The sequence below is a fragment of the Hypanus sabinus genome, chromosome 11, assembly GCF_030144855.1.
Source record: "Hypanus sabinus isolate sHypSab1 chromosome 11, sHypSab1.hap1, whole genome shotgun sequence".
Classification (NCBI taxonomy): Eukaryota; Metazoa; Chordata; class Chondrichthyes; order Myliobatiformes; family Dasyatidae; genus Hypanus; species Hypanus sabinus.
This window is the reverse complement of record NC_082716.1, coordinates 57,853,781-57,875,124: the sequence shown is the minus strand read 5'-3', so window position 1 is coordinate 57,875,124 and position 21,344 is coordinate 57,853,781. Positions and strand designations below refer to the sequence as shown.

Below are 21,344 nucleotides of genomic sequence, written 5' to 3'. Positions count from 1 at the left end.
ACTCTTTAATGCCCAGTATACTGCAGATGTATTGCGAAGACTGATGCAAAATACACATTCAGTTCTCCTGCTTCTGCATCCCTCATTACAATATCTCCAGCGCATTTTTTATCAGTCCTATATCCACCTTCAACTCTCCTTTACCCTTCATATACTTTAAAAAATCTTTTAATATCTTTTTTGATATTAGTTGCCAACTTCCTTTCATTATTCATCTTTTCCTTCCTGATGACCTTTAGTTCCCTTCTGCAAATTTTTATGTTTCCCAATCCCCTATCTTCCCACTAGCTTTAGCTTCCTTGTATGCCCTCTCTTTTGCTATTACTTTGCCTCATGACTTTGTTAGCCATGGTAGTGTCCTTCCATTTGAAAATTTCTTCTTATTTGGAATATATCTGCCTTGAATCCCTCATTTTTCACAGAAAATGCAGCCATTGCTGCTCTGCTGTCCTTCCTGCTAGTGTCCCTTTCCAGTCAACTTTGGCCAGTTGCCCTCTCATGCCATTGTAATTTCCTTTATTCCACTGAAATACCGACACATTGGAATTTAGTTTATCCTTCTCAGATTTCAAAGTGAACTCGATCCTGTTGTGATCACTGTTCCCTAAGGGTTCCTAATCTTAAACTTTCTTATCACCTCTGGATCATTGCACAACACCCAATCCAGCACAGCTGATCCCCTAGTGGGCTCAACAACAAGCTGATCTAAAAAGCCATCCCTTAGACATTCTACACATTGTCTCTCTTGAGGTCCAGTACTGGCCTGGTTTTCTCAATCCACTTTCATGTTAAAATCCCCAACAATTATCATGACGTTGCCCTTCTGACATGCCTTTTCTATCTCCTGCTGGAATTTGTAATCCCCATCCCGGCTGCTGTTTGGAGGCCTATATACAACTGCCATTAGTGTCCTTTTACCCTTGCCATTTCTTAACTGAACCCATAGAGACGCTATACTTTCTGATCCTATGTCATTCCTTTCTAATGATTTAATATTATTTTGTATACACAGGGCCACACCACCCCCTCTGTCTACTAACCTTATCTTTGCAATATGCCGTATATCCTTGGATGTTCCACTCCCAATGGCAGCCAAGTTTCAGGGATGGCCACAATGTCATACTTGCCAATCTGTAGCTGAATTTCAAAATTGTCCATTTTATTTCTTATGCTGCATGCATTCAAATATAACACTTTTAGTCCAGTATTAGTTGCTTTCTGTTTTAATTGCACCATACCTCTATTGCCCCATAACTCACCCCATTGGCTGTGATTATGCCTCTTTCCTGCCTGTCCTTTTTATCATCTCTGTTGCACGCTATCTTTGATTTATTTTTGTTTCCCTCTTCCTCAGCCCTATCAGTCTGGTTCCCATCCCCCTGCCAAATTAGATTAAATCCTCTCTAACAGTTCTATTAAATGTGCCTGCTAGGATATCGGACCCCTTTGGGTTCAGGTGTAACCTGTCCTTTTTGTATAGGTCGTACCTCCCCAGAAGATGCCCCAATAATCCAGGAACCCAAAGCCCTGACCCCTACACCAGTCTCTCAGCCACACATTAATTGCACTTGTTAGCAAGTGGCAAAGGCAGCAATCCTGAGATTACTACCCTGGAGGTCCTGCCTTTCAGCTTTCTCCTTAACTCCCTAATTTCTCTCTTCAGGACTGCCTCCCATGAGAATGTCTTGATGAGCATGAGTACAGAAGAGCCCAAGGTATTCTATAGGTATATGAAGAGCAAGAGGTTGAGCCATGTGAGAATAGGACCAATCAGATGCGATAGTGGAAATGTGGGACTGGAGTTGGAGGAGGTAGCGGAGGTGCTTAATGAATGCTTTGCTTCAGTATTCACCAGGGAAAAGGACCTTGGCAATTGTGGGGATGACTTACAGCAGACTGAAACACTTGAGCATATGGACATTAAGAAAGAGGATGTGCTAGAACACTTGAAAAGTTAGGTAAGTTGCCGGATCTAGATGAGATATACCCCAGGCTACCGTGGGAGGAGAGGGAGGAGGTTGCTGTGCCTCTAGCAATGATCCTTGCATCATCAATAGGGATGGGAGAAGTACCAAAGGATTGTAAATGTTGTTCCCTTGTTCAAAAAAGAGAATAGAGATAACCCAAGAAATTATAGACCAGTGAGTCTTACTTCAGTGGTGGGCAAGTTGTTGGAGAAGATCTTGAGAGGCAGGATTAATGAGTATTTGGAGAGACATAATCTGATTAGAGATAGTCAGCATAGCTTTGTCAAGGACAGGTTGTGCCTTATGAGCCTGATTTAATTATGTGAGGATGTAAGAAAACACATTGAAGGTAGAGCAGTGGTTGCAGTGTATGTGGATTTCACTGAAGCATTTGATGAGGTTCCCCATGCGAGGCTCATTCAGAAAGTAAGGAGACTTTGCTCTGTGGATGCAGAATTTGGTTGCTCACAGAGAGCAAATGGTGGTTGTAGATGGTTTGTATTCTGCATGGAGGTCAGTGACCAATGGTGTTCTCCAGGGATTTGTTCTGGGACCCCCCCCCCCCCACCCTTTGTGATTTTTATAAATGAGCTGGATGAGGAAGTAGAAGGGTGGGTTAGTAAGTTTGCTGATGACACAAAAGACAAAAGTTAGGGGTGTTGTGCATAATCTGGAGGGTTGTCAGAGGTTACAGTGGGACATTAATATGATGCAGTACAGGGTTGAGAAGTGGCAGATAGAGTTCAACCCAAATAAAAGTGAAGTGGTTTACTTTGGTAGGTCAAATTTGAAGACAGAGTATCATATTAATGGTAAAACTCTTGCAGTGTGGAGAATGACCAAGATCTTGGGGTCCGTGTCAAAGTTGACAGTGTTGTTAAGAAGGTGTATGGTGTGTTGGCCTTCATCAACCATGAGATTAAGTTCAAGAACCATGAGGTAATGTTACTGGTATATAAGATCTTAGCTAGACCCCACTTGGAGTACTGCGTTCAGTTCTGGTCACCGGAGATTTACAAGGATGTTGCCTGCATTGGAGAGCATGCCTTATGAGAATAGGCTGAGTGAACTTGGCCTTTTCTCCTTGGAGCGACAGAGGATGAGAGGTGACCTGATAAAGGTGTATAAGAAAATGAGAGGCATTGATCATGTGGCAGCCAGAGGATTTTTCCCAGGGCTGAAGTAGTTAACACAAGGGGGCATAGTTTTATAGTTCTTGGAAGTAGAGACAGGGGGGATATCTGTGGTGAACCACATATACCTGTCTGGACACGCCCCCTGCTGACTGCTCCTGTGGATCCTCCCACAGACCCCGGTTTAAAGGCGATCGAGGCCTGAGCCCGGCCTCTCAGTCTCCAGGATGTAGTATGGTGGTCACTCACTGCTGGTTCCTTCTTCCAGTCAATAAAGCCGATATCTCGCCTTACGTCTCAGAGTGAGTTATTGATGGTGCATCAATATCAGAGGTAAGTTTTCCACACAGAGAGTGGTGAGTGCATGGAATGCACTGCCAGTGATGATGGTAGAGGTGGATACAATAGGGTCTTTTAAGAGACTCTTAGATAGGTACATGGAACTTAGAAAAATAGAGGCAATGCAGTAGAGAAATTCTAGGCAGTTTCTAGAGTAGGTTAAATGTTCGACACACCATAGTTGATCTAAGGGCCTGTAATGTGCTGTGGATTTCTATGTTCTATTGAAAATGTCTCATTGGGACTTTGTTTCTTTCACATTAACCAATCCTCAGCCATGTCACTATATTATCTCTAACACCATGGTTCTTATTTTGTTTAATAATCTGTTAAATGGTAGTTTATCGCCTGTGTGGACTTATGCAAACACAAGTACAACATATCGATAGGCTTCCCTTATCTTTTCAGCGTTTTCCAACCTTAAGTGCTTCAAAGAGATTAATCTTCCACACATCCATACTGAGTCTGTTCAGTCCTATCATTTTTTCCCGAAATCACTATTATCTCTCATGGCAAATTCAAAGTGATTGCTTTATCAGGAATATCACAGCAACTGGTCTATAATTCTATTTTTACCCCTTTTTTAAATAGTAAGATTGCAATTAGTATGTTCCAATCTGTGGAACCATTTCAAAAATTTGGAATTTGACATGACAACTTGCAAATCCACTTTTTTCTTAGCGGCATCCTTCAGAACTGTAGAGTGCATCTCATTAGGTCCTGGGGATTTATTGCTCTTCACTTATGATAATTTTTTCCAATACTTATAAATAATACTGCTAATTCCTTTGAAGCCTTTATTCACCCTAAATCTGTAGTTCTTCATTATTTCCTGGTTTTCTGCCTTACATAAAGGCAGACACAGAATATTCATTTATTTATTTTTTGCCATTTCCTTATTACCCGTGTGACTTATGCTGTCATATTTTGTAAGAGACACACCCAATTTAATTTCTTGTGTTGCTCAGTAGATTATTTTTGTGTTTGTCTCTCTTTTCTTATCAAAGCCTTAGTCCTGCTTGGCTAATTCCTGATTTCTGCCCAATCCTCAAGCTTATTGTTTTGTTTTTGGCTTGGCAATGCCGTTAACAGCTTCCTTCATTTAATATTATTTTAATATTGTGGTTTCTCCCTGGGATGGATCAGTTTTTCTGCTATTTTATCTCAAACCGATATTATTTTACAGAGATATATTATTTTACATTTACTCTTTATTGTTCTGTCTTCTAATGCAATTTCCCAATAATCTCTAGTTTTATGCACAAATCCTCTTTTAACCAAGGTCAACAAACCACTTGCCTTTTGAAATGCCAGTAGTATCTGCACTAAGTTTGACTAAGTTCGGCTTGAAGCTTGTTCTTATCGTTATTACTGTTTGGGAGCAGACAGTTCAAACTGTTTCAGACTGGACGGGCAGAAGGGCCTGTTTCTGTGCTGTACTTCCCAGTGACTCTGTTCCCATTGTCATTTAGTTTTGTGTACCCGAAACTCGGAAGCGTTATATTTGGTTCCCCACCCTCTGTCCCCGAGCCAGATTATTAATTGAATCATGGCAATCCAGTAATTTCAGGATAACGTTTCGACAAAAGTAGCATTTTATTCCCAGGATTTCTGCGTATTTAAACTCTTTCATATTGTACAATATGCTTTGAATACGGAATTTCTCTTCCTGCTGATATGGACTATTTATTTATAAAATACTTATATTTACAAATTATTTTCAATCCCTCACTACGGCACGGAATGGAAGTGGTTGAACAAATACATTTTTTCCTTCGGCAAACAAGAATTCAGCCAAGTTGTGAGATTGTGCCCTCAAGATGATTGACGGGCTGATCTTCCATATGATTGGTTACTCAGCCTGAACGGTTCGTGGATTGGTGACCTCCGCTCCTTCAGTAATAAAAGGCGAATCCTCCGGCAGGTTGCGAGTGCCTATTGGTCAGATGGTTTGCAGTGTTTGCTGATTGGTGAAAGGGTGGTACGCGTTGGCCGGCCGCCGCCGTGGCAGCGTCGCTGATTGGATGGTTTTCGGTTGGTAGGGGAAGGGTGACAGCAGAGTTGGATCAGCAGGAAGATGGCGGGGATTAAAGGTAGGATGCGCCTTAACAGTGCCCAGGAAACTGCGTTTGGAATCTCGCAGTGAGGCCTCAGATACAGTAGAGGCCTCAGCGGGATGACGGGGGTTGGTCCCCGCTCGGTCGGAAATCACATTGTCGCCATATTCACAGCGAAAAACCTCGGCTTCTCCTGGGAAGCTGGATCTTGTTGGTCAGCAGCGGAACTCCTCCCAAGTGCCGCTCTTCACTTGTGAAGCCCTGACAATGAGTGTCAGTCGTACAGGACAACAGCGGGAGCTCCTGTCCTGCAACTGAGAGTCGGGCGTAGTCCCTCCTTCCCTTGTGTAGGGTCATAGTATCTGAGATGGAACTCTGATGCTGTATACCACTCAGTATCATTCTGATGATTGAATATCTTCAAGCCGAAACATACTTTAGTGAAGGCAATTTCCTTCTTATTTCTGCTCTGAAACGTTAGATACAAGAGACTGCAGATGCTGGAATCTGGAGCAATAAAAACAACTGTTGGCAACATCTGGAGGAAAATGGACAGTTCCCTCTACAGATGTTGACTCATCAACTGAGTTTCTCCAGCAGTTTATGTTTTGATTTGCTCGGTTTTTATTTAACGGGGTTAAATACTGATTGTGCTTCTCACTACCGTGAGGAAAAAAAAATGTTTCAAATTAGCAAATAGTTTTTCATCAGTTAAGAAAAGATGTGTTGAGTGTGGATGAGGATTCTTCCTCAAGATCTTCAGCTGTAACTTATTTTTGCTAGAGCCAATTTCTCAAGTTGCTTACACAAATTGGTATCTGAGGCCCATAGAGAGACGTGATAAAGGAACTGGATTTTAATTCAGGGATACAGATACAGAGAGACTTGGGCAGTGAATGCTACTGAAAGCTGCCAATGAAAAACTAATAAGTTGATAAACTCCACGGGTAGAATTGTTTTGAGTGGAAAAGGTTACAGAGATGTTGATCAGCTCTTAAAACGGATAACTAATGTGAAGATAATGTAGGCTGGTATGAGTTGGTATACGGGCAGCAGTGTTTTAATTTGTTTTGAGTTTATGTACGGCGGGAGAAAGGTTTCAGCCGGAAGCTTACTGGAATAGTCATACTGAGAAGTGACAAAGCTGTAATCGGTTGTTTCCGCCCATAAGGTGTAAATAAGTATTATTATACATAGGAAGTGATATATTTAGTTTGGGAGTGAAACTCAGTTTTGAGTCAGATAGGATGTCTGGGTCTGGTTTCTCTTTGATATTCTGAATGGTTGAGTATGGCTCTTCAGAGCAAAAATTGTGGTGAGGTATTGACCTTCTCATATTTTTATTGAAAGATATTGCTGTCCATGCTGTACAGTTTATCAGGCAAATAGTGACATTAGAGGGAACCAGACAGTCTAGTATTTTGATGGACATGTTATTGATAACTTGCCAGGTGCAATAAATGGAGTAGCTAAATCAAAAGATTACTTAAAGCAAATTGTATTTGGCTGAAATGATTGAATTCCTGGAGATAATGGAGACGGTTAACCGTGATAACACAGGAGCCAAGAGGATATTGGTTAAGTATTGGCTTAGTGGAAGAAATTAAACTGTAAATTTCAGTGGTTGTTTTTCTCTTTTGAGGACGTCCTACCATTTCCTAACTATGTCATTGGTTCCAATATGTACCACATCTTCTGGCTGTTCTTCTTTTCCCTTTAGAATGCTGTAGACATGATCTTAGACATTTCTGACCCTGGAATCTGGGGGGCAAAATACCGTCGGGGTGTCTTTATTACATCCACAGAATCTTTTGTCTGCTCCCCTAACTGGAAACCCCTAACACTACTGCATTCCTCTTTTCCCTCCTTCTCTTCTGAGCCACAGAGACAGACTCAGTGCCAGTGACCTGCTCACTGTGGCTTTTCCTTGGTAGGTCAATTTCCATCCGCCCCCCCCCCCCCCCCAATCTGTATCCAAAGTAGTATACATCCTGAGGAGAATTGCCAGAGGGGTACTTTGCACAGGCTGCCTATTTCCTTGCCCCCTTCCGACAGCCACCCAGGTACAATTGCAAGAAAAAGTTTCTGAACCCTCTGCAATTACCTTTTTTTTGTATTAATTGCTCGTAAAATGTGGTCTGATCTTCATCTAAGTCACAATAACAGACAAACACAATCTGCCTAAACTAATGACACACAATCATATTACTTTTCATCAATGCTGAGTACACTGCTTAAACAATTACAGTCTAGTTCAAAAATCCATGTGAACCTCTGGGGTAATCCCTTCCACAAAAGCTATTTGGAGTCAGGTGTTTCCATCAATGAAATAATCTGGAAGTGATAAGAGAGGTTAAGGTTCCCTAGTGGGAACAGTGATCACAATATGATTGAGTTCACTTTGAAATTTGAGAAGGAGTAACTAATTTCCAATGTGTTGGTATTTCAGTGGAATGAAGGAAATACAATGGCATTAGAGGAAAACGGCCAGAGTTGACTGGAACAGGACACTAGCAGGAAGGACAGCAGAACAGCATTGGCAGGAGTTTCTGCGAAAAATGAGGGAAGCGCAAGATAGATATATTCCAAAGAAATTTTGAGTAGAAGAAGGACACTACCGTGGCTGACAAGTGAAGTCAAAGCCAAAGTAAAAGCAAAAGGGAGGGCCTACAAGGAAGCCAATGCTAGTGGGAAGATAGAGGATTAGGAAGCTTTTAAAAATTTGCAGAAAGAAACTAAGAAGGTCATTAGGAAGGAAAAGATGAATTATGAAAGGAAGCTGGTGACTAATATCAAAGAAAATACTAAAAGCTTTTTAAGTATATAAAGGGTAAAAGAGAGTTGAGGGTAGAGATAGGACCAGTAGAAAATGACGCTAGAGATATTGTAATGAGAGATGTAGAGATGGCAGAGAAACTGAATGCACACCTTGCATCAGTATTCACAGTTGAAAGATGTCTGCAGTATACTGCACATTCAAGAGTGTCAGGGAAGTGAAGTATGGTCATGCACTTTGGTAGAAGAAATAAACAGGCAGACTATTATTTATATGGGGACAGAATTCAAAATGTAGATTTGCAAAGGGACTTGGGAGTCCTTGTGCAGTATACCCTGAAGGTTAACCTTTTAGGCTTATACTCACTGGAATTTAGAAGATTGAGGGGGGATCTTATTGAAACGTATAAAATTCTAAAGGGATTGGACAGGCTAGATGCAGGAAGATTGTTTCCGATGTTGGGGAAGTCCAGAACGAGGGGTCACAGTTTCAGGATAAAGGGGAAGCCTTTTAGGAAGGATATGAGGAAAAACTTCTTCACACACAGAACGGTGAATCTGTGGAATTTTCTGCCACAGGAAACAGTTGAGGCTGGTTCATTGGCCATATTTAAGAGGAAGTTAGATATGGCCCCTGTGGCTAAAGGGACCAGGAGGTATGGAGAGAAAGCAGGTACAGGGTTCTGAGTTGGATGATCAGTCATGATCAGACTGAATGGCGGTGCAGGCTCGAAGGGCCGAATGGCCTACTCCTGCATCTATTTTCTATGTTTTATGTGATTGGCTAAAGACTCCCTTCTTTACCAAAGATGTTTGAGGAGCTGTCCAAACTGCCACTTATGTTCCAAGCTCCTCCACCAAAGCATACTAAAATATTCACTAGGAGAATTCTCAAGTTGTAAAGTGGGCTGAGTTCTGCAATTTCCTGCTTCAGCCTGAATGTTTGCACTGGACCAAACTCAAAGTTTGGTGATAGGTTAATGTGAGGGGTGGGGAGGGGTTTGTCACCATTCTTGATCTTGGTGTTACTATTCTAGAGAAGGAAAAGCTCAGATTGATGGAAGCATGCAATTTGTTGAAAACAAATATTACTCAGTAGCATGCAGGATGCTCAAGGGTTGAGAGGTTTGGAGGAATTAGACTAATGAAATGTAGAAGAAATACAGTTATCAAATAAGATCTGTAATGACAAATGAACATGACTGTACAAGCAACATGATGGATTTCACACTGAGGATTCATGAAGTTCCTGTAACAATCTGTGGTGGAGGAATGGGTGTGCTGTTTAAATAATTGAAAAGAAGAACACATCATGTATATCCAAAACATTATTCTGTTTCTTTTATTATAATTCAAACCGGAACACTGTTTCTACAGTTAATACAGGAGCATGTTGTATGTTAAGTAAATTCACAATACTTTGAAAAATGTTAAATAGTATGCCTCACATAATGGGAAGTTTGCATTCCTAGAAAATTATCCATAGCACAATATTCTGTTATGTGAAATTGTCTCAGTTGCACATGAGTCAGTTGAACTGAGATGGAACAAAAAACAGTTTTTTGATTCTTATTTTCTCCCTATTTTGTAAGAGCAAGTTTTATTCCATTTCTTAAATCTTTGGGTAATTACTTGTGAAATCGTAAGGGCAAACTTCCATCACCTGAACAGCTATAATGTAGGCATTTTCTGTGTAGTGCACATGCTGAATCTTGATGATTATTTTTATACATCTTCCAGAATTTGGGTATCATTTTTGTAAGGCTCGCACTTATTTTCCATCCCTAATTGTACTGGAACTTGGTGATTTATTGATATATTTCAAAGGTTAATTTTATTATCAATGTATGCAGAATACAGCTGTGAAATTTGACTTCTCCAGATAGCCATAGAATACAAAAACCATGCCAGTAGTTGAAAGAAAGATGTCAATCCCCCCTTCACAAAAAGATGTTGTGTTGTTCGTCCTTCGGAGTTGAAGACGACCATGACTTCTGTCAGGTGGAAGGTTTGTGACTGTGGGTCCAGAGGTGACTGATGAGGCCAATCTCAGCCCTGAAAGCTCACCCACATGTGGGACACATGAGGGTAGGTGCTGCAGTGGAAGTGGAGGTAGCTCGAGCCTTGCGCGCGGCGCGTTTCCTCTGAGCCTCTGCGGTGCGTCTGATTTCTGCTGCATACGCTCCTTTAGTGGTCCTGCTCCATCAGGTTGGGGAGTCCAGAGCAAGCAATTCCCAGCTAAAGATAAAGATTAAAAAAGATAAAGAAACAAAAATTAACAAACTGCTAACACCCCAACCCCTCTCTCGCTCAAAAACTAACAGATCACCCAACCCCCAGCCCCCAATACAAGAAAGAATGGTAAGAACATGAAAAAAAACATAGAGCTGGAAGAAGCCAATATGAACTACAGTCCAATCCATAAATATCAGAATTTCAATATATTGATAGATTTCAAAGAACTTTTTAAGTGTCAATCATATTGGTTTGTCTCAAACTGCAGTTAGGCCAGACTAGTAAGGATGGCAGATTTGTGGTCATCATTGCTAATGGCTTTTTCTTTAAATTCAAGATTGTTAATCAAATTTGTCTGAAAGTACCAAGACTTGAGTGTCAGCCACTAGTAAGATTTAAAGTTAGTTTGTGTTCAAAAGTATGCATATTTCAACACAAACCCTTTAATGTATTTAATTCTGCAGTTTTAAGATTGAGGGGGAAAAGGATATACATAGAACATAGAATAGTACAGCGCATTACAGGCCCTATGACCCACAATGTTGTGCCGACCCTCAAACCGTGCCTCCCATATATCTCACCCCCACCTTAAATTCCTCCATATACCTGTTTAGTAGTCTCTTAAACTTCACTAGTGTATCTGCCTCCACCACAGACTCAGGCAGTGCATTCCACGCACCAACCACTCTCTGAGTGAAAAACCTTCCTGTAATATCCCCCTTGAACTTCCCTCCCCTTACCTTAAAGCCAGGTCCTCTTGTACTGAGCAGTGCTGCCCTGGGGAAGAGGTGCTGACTGTCCACTCTATCTATTCCTCTTAATATCTTGTACACCTCTATCATGTCTCCTCTCATCCTCCTTCTCTCCAAAGAGTAAAGCCCTAGCTCCCTTAATCTCTGATCAAAATCCACACTCTCTAAACCAGGCAGTATCCTGGTAAATCTCCTCGTACCCTTTCCAATGCTTCCACATCCTTCCTATAGTGAGGCGACCAGAACTGGACACGGTACTCCAAATGTGGCCTAACCAGAGTTTTATAGAGCTGCATTATTACATCGTGTCTCTTAAATTCTATCCCTCGACTTATGAAAGCTAATACCCCATAAGCTTTCTTAACTATCCTATCTACCTGTGAGGCAACTTCCAGGGACCTGTGGACATGTACCCCCAGATCCCTCTGCTCCTCCACACTGCCAAGTATCCTGCCATTTACTTTGTACTCTGCCTTGGAGTTTGTCCTTCCAAAGTGAACCACCTCACACTTCTCCAGGTTGAACTCCTTCTGCTACTTCTCAGCCCACTTCTGCATCCTATCAATGTCTCTCTGCAATCTTCGACAATCCTCTACACTATCTACAACACCACCAACCTTTGTGGCGTCTGCAAACTTGCCAACCCACCCTTCTACCCCCACATCCAGGTCGTTAATAAAAATCACGAAAAGTAGAGGTCCCAGAACGGATCCTTGTGGGACACCACTAGTCACAACCCTCTAATCTGAATGTACTCCCTCCACCATGACCCTCTGCCTTCTGCAGGCAAGCTAATTCTGAATCCACCTGGCCAAACTTCCCTGGATCCCATGCCTTCTGACTTTCTGAATAAGCCTACTGTGTGGAACCTTGTCAAATGTCTTAATAAAATCCATGTAGATCACATCCACTGCACTACCCTCATCTATATGCCTGGTCACCACCTCAAAGAACTTTATCAGGCTTTTTAGGCATGATCTGCCCTTCACAAAGCCATGCTGACTGTCCCTGATCAGACCTTGATTCTCTAAATGCCCATAGATCCTATCTCTAAGAATATTTTCCAACAGCTTTCCCACCACAGACGTAAGGCTCACTGGTCTATAATTACCCGGACTATCCCTACTACCTTTTTTGAACAAGGAGACAACATTCGCCTCCCTCCAATCCTGCGGTACCATTCCCGTGGACAATGAGGACATAAAGATCCTAGCCCAGGCATGGGCAAACTACGGCCCGTGGGCCATATGCGGCCCGTTAAGCTTTTTAATCCGGCCCGCAGAACTTGATGAAATTATATTAATAAACCTTGTTAACGTTTTTTCCCTGCAATTCTGGCGTTTTCCCAATAGATGACGCACTGTATATACATTGACCTTTGTTGAGGTGCAGCGTATTACTCCACATTTGCGCTTTACTCTTTGTTCGGCTCGACCTATTTGTGTGAACAGCCGTTCAGCGTCATGAACATCAACAAAGCCAGCCACAGATCCAAGTTAACTGACCAACACCTCAGATCCATCCTGAGAATCGCCACAACAAAACTAAATCCAGACTTTGATGCGCTGGCTAAAAAGGGAGACCAACAACACTGTTCCCACTGAAATTAAAAACAAGTTTCTTCGTTGTATTATGTAAAAAATGCATTTGAAAATATTTTTTTCAATAAGCCTTACATGTTACATGTCATTTCTGTTAAGTGATGGACATGAGTAGTGCACAGGTGCACGTACGTTCTCAAAATAAAAAATGCGCTCCAGATCAAATAACGCGCTCCGCATACTGGCGCGCTGTCAGTGTTCTGTCTTTGTGCTGGTCGTTGTTGAGTTTTGGCACAGGGGACAATTGAATAAGAAGGAGCAGGACAAGTAGACCTGCATCTCCTTTCTTTTTCAATCATGTTATTGAATTTCATATATAAAAAAAACATATCATAATATTGAATAGGTTATAAGTGCACTAGACTTGAAGTTGAATTAGTAATAAGATAACAATATCTTATTAAAATATCAGCAAAAAAATAGTACATTAATCAATCAAGCCTATAATAATTATACATGAAAAAAAGTAAGAATAATCATCAAAAGAAAAAAAAAATTAAAAATACAAGAAAAAAATATATATTGAAAAAAAAATTAAACCTAAACTAAACTAACATGGGCAGTAATAACAGTTTATATGTATATGATAGCATCAAAAACTCCGGAACTCCATACCAGAACAAGAATAAAAAGAGAAAAGGTCTGGAAGAGGCCAAATTAATTCATATGAAAGTGTCGAATGAACGGTCCCCAAGTTTCTTCAAATTTAATTGATGAGTCAAAAATAGTGCTTCTAATTTTTTCTAAGCTCAAATAAGAAATAGTTTGAGAGAAAGACCTGCATCTACTACCGTTTTTGAAATAAAGACAGTCAGGAAGAGAGTGATGATGATAATATCTTGAAGGATAACAGAATTTTCAGTGCTTTAAAATAATAACTGTTACTATTAAAAAAGCTGTATTTTTTCATTTAATTTTCAGTGTTTTAAAAGTCATTTCAATAAATAGCTAAATACCATGGGACTTCAAAGACAGATATTTTGTTGTAATGCATTTGTTCATTTTCAATTGAAATTAAAGCACATGTTTTCTACATATCCCATGATATTTTATTTTCTCTTATGAGGTGTATTACTAAAATACTCCGTCCATCTGCTCCTGGTCCGGCCCCCCTGTCAAATTTTAGAACCCTTTCTGGCCCACAAGTCAAAAAGTTTGCCCACCCCTGTCCTAGCCAGAGGCTCAGCAATCTCTTCCCTCGCCTCGTGAGGCAGCCTGGGGAATATTCCATCATGCCCCGGAGACTTATCCATCCTAATATATTTTAGCAACTCCAACACCTCCTCTCCCTTAACATCAACCTGCTCCAGAACATCAACCTCACTCATATTGTCCTTACCATCATCAAGTTCCCTCTCATTGGTGAATACTGAAGAGAAGTATTCATTAAGGACCTCACTCACTTCCATAGCCTCCAGGCACATCTTCCCACCTTTATCTCTAATCAGTCCTTCTACCTAACTTTAGATTTTACTATTGGGCGAATAATATTCGTAACTTAATTTATTGGAAATCAGATTTGGATTCACCATTGTGCCCACAGTGGGTAAATTTAGAATGCAATGAGGCACAGGGATATTCTCTATTCTCCGTTCTGGGTTCTTCTCTTTCTGCTGATTTAGTTAAATTCAATAAACAGATATCCAACCCTGTTGTCAAACATACATTGCGAATTTGGTTTCAATTTCGTAAATTTTTTACTCTGAAAAGCTTTGTTCTTGATAGCCCTATTTTACTTAATTTTTTTTTCTAATCAGTCCTACCTTCACTCCTGTCACCCTTTTGTTCTTCACGTAATTGAAGAATGCCTTGGGGTTTTCCTTTGCCCTACTCACCAAGGCCTTCTCATGATCCCTTCTTGCTCTTCTCAGCCCCTTCTTCAGCTCCTTTCTTGCCACCTTATATTCCTCAATAGACCCATGTCAACCTGTAACTGTTACCTGCTCAGTTGAGGAAAAACACCAGAGACACGAAATTACCTCTGAAACGGTTTTTATTCAGAGAGGAGTTCGCAGCCCCATGCACTTCGGGCGTAAGGTAGCCAACTCCCAATTTGTCGGTTTACAAAAGTCATACTTATACCCAAAAGCAGGGTACTACATTCGCAAATATGGTTACCGATTCAAATTCATCAATTGATTGGCTATTGCATAGCTAAGCATGCGAAATACTCAGAATTAGCAAAGGTTAAAGCGTAATACTTAAAATTAATACTGACACACTTCAAAACACTTGAAATAGGTATCCTCAAAATACTTTGCCAAGCACATTGTCTTGTGGTTGCAGGTTCCCTTTTCCTTGTGGTCTCCACGTCTGGCCTGGCACCTTATCTTAGCTACCTCTCCTTACTTCCCCAATGATGTACCTCTCTCTTGTCCTGTCTACATATTTTGCTACACTTACCCCTCGCCCACCCCCTCTACACGTACCCCTTACCCCCTTCACATTTTTGTTCCCTCCTGTGATCATGAAATGATCACTTGTCAATATCGTGAAAATCCTCTGGTGCGGGTTCGAGGAGTTCGGTGGCCTCGCTGGTTGCCAGCATTATCATCAGTGGCGTAGCTGGCAGCAGGTCCCCTAGTGAGGCCATCATGCGGTTTAGGACACATATAACAACGGCGATAGAGACAAAAATCCCGTTAATAGCCATCAGCGCTTAAATAGCCCCATTGATCAACCAGTCCTTCCACGCACTTAGTCCCCAGTCCCCCCACCCTGCCCAACCTGTTCCTTCCTTGATGGATCCTAACTGTTCATCTGTTTTGTTCATGTACCGTGTTATGTTGGCGGTAGCATCGTCTAGCCCCATTTTGCATTTGTCCTTTACGATGGCACAGAGCCCTCCCACCCTGGCGAGGAGATAATCAAGTGCATAGTGGTTTTGCATGGAGAAGAGCCGCAGTTGGTTAAGGCTGTCAGTTATGAGTCTTAATGCTCCCCTGCTGGCGTTCCCGAGGCTCATGAGACCACAGGCCAGATAGTTCCGATTGTGGGCCGCCATAGCAGCTCCTGATGCCCCCAAAGAGAAAAAGGCAGCAGCCCCGTATCTGGCCATCTGACCTACGGTTAGGGTGGTCAGGACTTGGTATTCTGCACAAAATTCCTGGGAGACCTCTCTCTTGTACCTCCTAGGCGGGCGGCGTGAGGGACCCCAAGTTCCAGGGCAAGGGACCGCTGTAGGGAGGAGGGTGCCATAGGCCACCGAGGAAGGGTAAGGGTACTTCAGGAAGTTGGTGGCAATGCCGTTGTAGAATAAAAAATACCCCGGGAGGGTATACATGGTCTCAGTGCAACCCTCACCCTTTAGGTGTATGGTATCACTTCATTCTGCTATACCGGCAGGGGCACCCCTGCAATATTTGGGTCGTAGGAATACCTGATCGTCGACTCGGAGGTGGGTGCGGCTCCTCTCCCCACAAAGAAGTTGCACCCCCTTGGCCAGGGACTGGCACTTTGTCTCATGGCAAGAGCAAGAGATCCCTAAGGGGTCCTTGGTGTTGGTGACACTCCCTTTTCCTACAGGGCTTGGAGAGGCAGGTGATGTTTTTTGAGACATACATGTCTGAACACCCCCACCCTGTTCCAAAGAAGCAGTTCTCATATACTTGGTCACCTTTTGGGGGCTTGGGATTCCCCTCCCACCAGAGTTCCTTTCTCATCCACCTGTTGGACGGGGGGAATAAACAGTCCGCGGCCGGGGCTGTGGAAGAGTCATCGGTGAGTTCCACCCTCTTTCCCTCAGGCAATGTTTTGCTGGTGGGGGCACATTGGAAGGGCTGATCAACACGGTCCCAGTGCGGGAAAATGGTAAAGAGCGAGAAGACACTGGTGGGGTGGGATAGCAAACGATGGTTGTAGTGCCATACAGTCGTTTGTGCACGTTTTGGAAATAGTTGCCACTTATAAACTCCGAGGAGGGTCTTCCAAGGGTGGGGCCTTTGGGGAAACCCCAATCCCTTTTCTGCCTTGAAATGTCCCCCTTCGATCTTTTTAGGGGTTTTGGTTCCTCGTCCAGTTGTCCCTCAACCTCTGTCCTATACTCCACTATCCCTAAAAGAATATAGATAACCAGGAGCATCCTACCTCCCATTGCCAGAGCACAATTTCAACGATGTGACACCACAAGGAAAAAGGAATTTAAACACACAACAGTTCAATCAAGTCAGTTTATCAGTTCCTTCATTTATCTGTGGTTTCTAGCGAGTCTGAGGTCCAGCGCTTGCAATTGCTCAGATGAATCCAACGTTCTTGACCCTTCACCCTGACAGCAGAGGGGGTCTGCAAGAGGACCTGGTACAGTCCTTTTCACTGGGGTCCCAGCTTGGGTCGATCCCAGTTCCTTATAAACACCCAATCTCTTGGTTCTGCTGCCTGCCACTCGCCTTCTCTTCAGGAACAGGTCTTGAGGCTTCCTTCACCTGAGTGTGTAGGGACTTAAGAGACAAAGTTAAATGCTTGAGGTAACACTGCAGTTTCTCGCCCATCACTTGTAGATCTACTTGTATTGGCGGGGGGGTTTTGGTCACTGCCCCATGGGGTTCTGTTTGGGCGCCCGTAAACTATTTCATCAGCAGTTAGCCTGGTACCGCTTTGAGGTGTAATGCGCATATGATACAGTGCCAGGGGAAGGACTTTAAGCCAATTTAGACCTATTTCAAGGGTCAATTTAGTTAGTTTGTCCTTCAGGGTGCCGTTTGCACGTTCCACGATTCCTGCGACTTGGGGGTAGTAGGCACAGTGGAATTGTTGTTCAATCTTTAGTATTTCGCAGAGTTCTTTGTTTACTTTCCCAATGAAGTGTGGGCCGTTATCAGATGGTAGTCTTCGTGGGATACCAAAACGAGGAATAACTTCTTTCAGTAGCATCCGCACTACGGTGGAAGCCTTGCTGTTCCGTTGTGGGGAAGGCTTCAATCCATTTACTAAAGACGTCGATTATAACCAAACAGTACTTATAACAATTTACCTTAGGTAACTCGATAAAGTCCATTTGTAATGTGTCAAACGGTCCTGCTGGGGTTGGGGTGCACCCTTTATCACATCTAATAGATTTACCCGGGTTTACTTTTTGACAAATTAAGCAACCCTTTGCCCATCTCTCCACTGCCTCATTCAAACTGGGGGACCACCATGTTTTTGACAACAACATACACATTCTCTCCTGGCCGAGGTGAGTGTTAGAATGGAGGCGGTCGACCAGGACAGGCAGGAGAGTATTAGGAATACAAATCTGACCTGCTGGGGTCTGCCAGAGGCCCGTTGCGTTATTAATAACACAACCATGTTTTTTTCAAACATCAATTTCTGCTGCAGGGGCATCCCCCTGTAATCGCGCGATGTCGGTTATGCCTGGGCTATCAACCAGCTGCCTGGCAGGCAGAAGGCGTGGGGTCGAATCCACAGTCATTGCTTTAGAGGAGGAGGCTTGCTTGGCTGCCAGGTCTGCTCTGGCATTGCCTTTACTAACGGGAGAGTCATCGAATAAGTGGGCAGCACATTTAATAATTGCAAGCTCCTTGGGGAGCTGGATGGCTTTGAGCAAATTGTCAATGTAGAGGCCATTGGCAATGCTTTTGCTAGCTGACGTTTGGAAGCCCCGCTGCACCCATAGTGTGCCAAAATCGTGAGTGACCCCAAATGCATAATGTGAATCCGTGTAAATATTGGCTGTCTGACCCGAGGCGAGGATGCACGCGCGAGTGAGGACGAAAAGCTCAGCCTGTTGGGCCGAGACTGGTGGGTGGAAGGCTGCCGCCTCTAAGCTGGTGTGTAGGGTCACAATGGCATATCCTGATTCCTTGACACCGTCTGGGGAGACACAGGACGAGCAATGTCCTGGAGGTCTGGCCGCGGAGTTTACCTTTGTCAGGGGAATCACGTATCCCAGGGAATGTAGGGCATGGAGGAGATAGTTTGTGTCCTCACAAGCGTACTGAGTGTCGCTAGCCAAAAGCAGGTCCTCAACGTACTGGATGAGCGCTGAGTTTTTAGGGAAGGTGAGGTCTTTCACTTGGCCACAAAGGGTCTGTGAGAAAATAGTGGGGGAGTCCCTAAAGCCCTGGGGAAGTCGGGTCCAGGTGTATTGGAGATCCTGGAAAGTGAAGGCGAATAAGTAGCGTGAATCCTCATGTAAGGGTATGGAGAAGAAGGCGTGTTGTAAATCTATAATGATGAACCATCGTGCAGTGGCGGGTATCTGGCACAGAATGGTTGCGGGGTTGGGGACGGTGGCATGTAGGGGAGGGATTATGTTATTAATTGCCCTTAAATCTTGCACAAGGCGCCACTCAGGGTGTCCGGGCTTTGGCACCGCTAAGATCGGGGTATTACAGGGCGAAAGGCAGGGGACCAAGATGCCCTGTGGACACCCTGAACGGCTTCCGATTTGAGAGGGTACTGCAGGATCCGGGGCAATCGTGAGTTGGGTTTTACCTGTATCTGGACAGGGGCTACCGGGGTAAGGCCTACGTCGGTCTTGGAGGTTGCCCATATCTCAGGGGGGGACTTGCAGCAGGGGTCAGTTGGAGGCTGATGGTGGTACAGGGTTCCTGAGGTGTCACATTGCTTGTTGAAGAAAAGAATGCTACCACTTTCCACTAGCGGGTTTCCTGTCAGGGAAGGGTCTGCCTGCTGCAGCACCCTAAAGACGGCAGGGCCCAATTCCTTAGCTGCATAACCCTCATTTACGCAGAGGGTTATATGAGGGCTTATTCCAGGGGACTGCTGCCACAGGAAGTCGGGGACATGGGCGGCTAGGGCATTGCCTGCCTCCGCAGTCACGATGACAAAGATTGAAATTGGGAATTCAGTTCCTAAGTGGGGCGAATAAGGCTGCCAAGACTTCTGAGCGTCCTGAAGGGTTGGACATAAGGGTCACATGGGGAGTGTATGGGGGCTCGAGGGTGACTGGCGAGCAGGAGGGGAGGTGGGCGAGGTCCAACGCCCACCATTGCGGGGGAACGTGAAGCTAGAATGCCCAATGGGTAGGAGGTTCGGTCAGGGTGAGACCATCACTGGTGCAGGTGACGGTGAGATGGAAACGACAGAGTATATCCCTTCCTGCCAGGTTGACGCCCAAATTGGGGGTTACCGCAAATCTGATAAGGGACTCAAGGTGGTTATAGCAAGTGAGGAGTTCTTCGGTCATCTGGAACTCGTGCACTGGAGCTGACAATCCCGAAAAGGGAAGTCGGGAGTGCATGGGTCAAGGGCACAGGGGGGTGGAAGGTGCCGAAGGTACAGGTGGGGCGGGATTTGCAGCCCTCACCAACGAAGGGACCTGCTGCTCCTCCTCCTCCTCCTCAGTGTCCTCATTAAGGTCAAATAGGGTCTGCGGCCCAGTCATATCCAGTGCCGGCCTTTTATCACCTCTACATGTACCCCTTACCCTCTTCACATTCTCACCATCTGATCCTTGCTTCCTAAATCTCATGTATGCTGCCTTCTTCCACCTGACTAGATTTTCCAACTCACTTGTCACCCATGGTTCCTTCACCCTACCATTCTTTATCTTCCTCACCGGGACAAATTTATCCCTAACATCCTGCAAGAGACACTTAAACCATCATCCCAATTCACACCCGCAAGTTCTAGCCTTATAGCCTCATAATTTGCCCTTACCCAATTAAAAATTTTCCTGTCCTCTCTGATTCTATCCTTTTCCATGATAATGCTAAAGGCCAGGGAGCGGTGATTACTGTCCCACAGATTCTCACCCACTGACAGATCTGTGACCTGATCCAGTTCGTTACCTAATACTAGATCTAGTATGGCATTCCCCCTAGTCAGCCTGTCAACATATTGTGACAGGAATCCATCCTGGACACACTTAACAAACTGCCCCATCTAAACCCTTGGAACTAATCAAGTGACAATCAATATTAAGGAAGTTAAAGTCACCCGTGATAACAACCCTGTTATTTTTGCACCTTTCCAAAATTGGCCTCCCAATCTGCTCCTTAATATCTCTGCTGCTACCAGAGGGCCTATAGAATACCCCCAGTAGAGTAACTGCTCCCTTCCTGTTCCTGACTTCCACCCATATTGACTCAAAAGAGGATCCTGCTACATTACCCACCCTTTCTGTAGCTGTAATAGTATGCCTGACCAGTAATGCCACCCCTCCTCCCCCCCCCCCCCCCTTTATCCCTTTTAAAGCACTGAAATCCAGAAATATTGAGAATCCATTCCTGCCCTGGTGCCAGCCAAGTCTCTGTAATGGCCACTACATCATAATTCCATGCATGTATCCAAGCTCTCAGTTCATCACCTTTGTTCCTGATGATTCTTGCATTGAAGTGCACACACTTTAGCCCTTCTACCTTACTACCTTTACACCCTTTATTCTGCTTCCCTTTCCTCAAAGCCTCTCTATATGTTAGATCTGGCTTTACTCCATGCACTTCTTACACTGCACTATTGCTCCGGGTCCCATTCTCCTTGCAAATTAGTTTCTTTCTTTCTTTTTCAATCTTTTTATTAT

At 43.7% G+C, this 21,344-nt stretch overlaps 1 protein-coding gene across 1 annotated transcript in view; it reads left to right on the top strand.

The window, feature by feature from the left end:
- Window positions 1-5,415: 5,415 nt before the first annotated feature.
- LOC132401987 (leptin receptor gene-related protein) overlaps window positions 5,416-21,344 on the top strand; it is a 29,922-nt gene continuing 13,993 nt past the window's right edge. Inside the window, exon 1 of the mRNA XM_059984385.1 lies at window positions 5,416-5,532. Coding sequence (XP_059840368.1) covers window positions 5,517-5,532 — 16 coding nt within the window. The 5' untranslated portion in view covers window positions 5,416-5,516. The remainder of the gene's footprint in view (window positions 5,533-21,344) is intronic.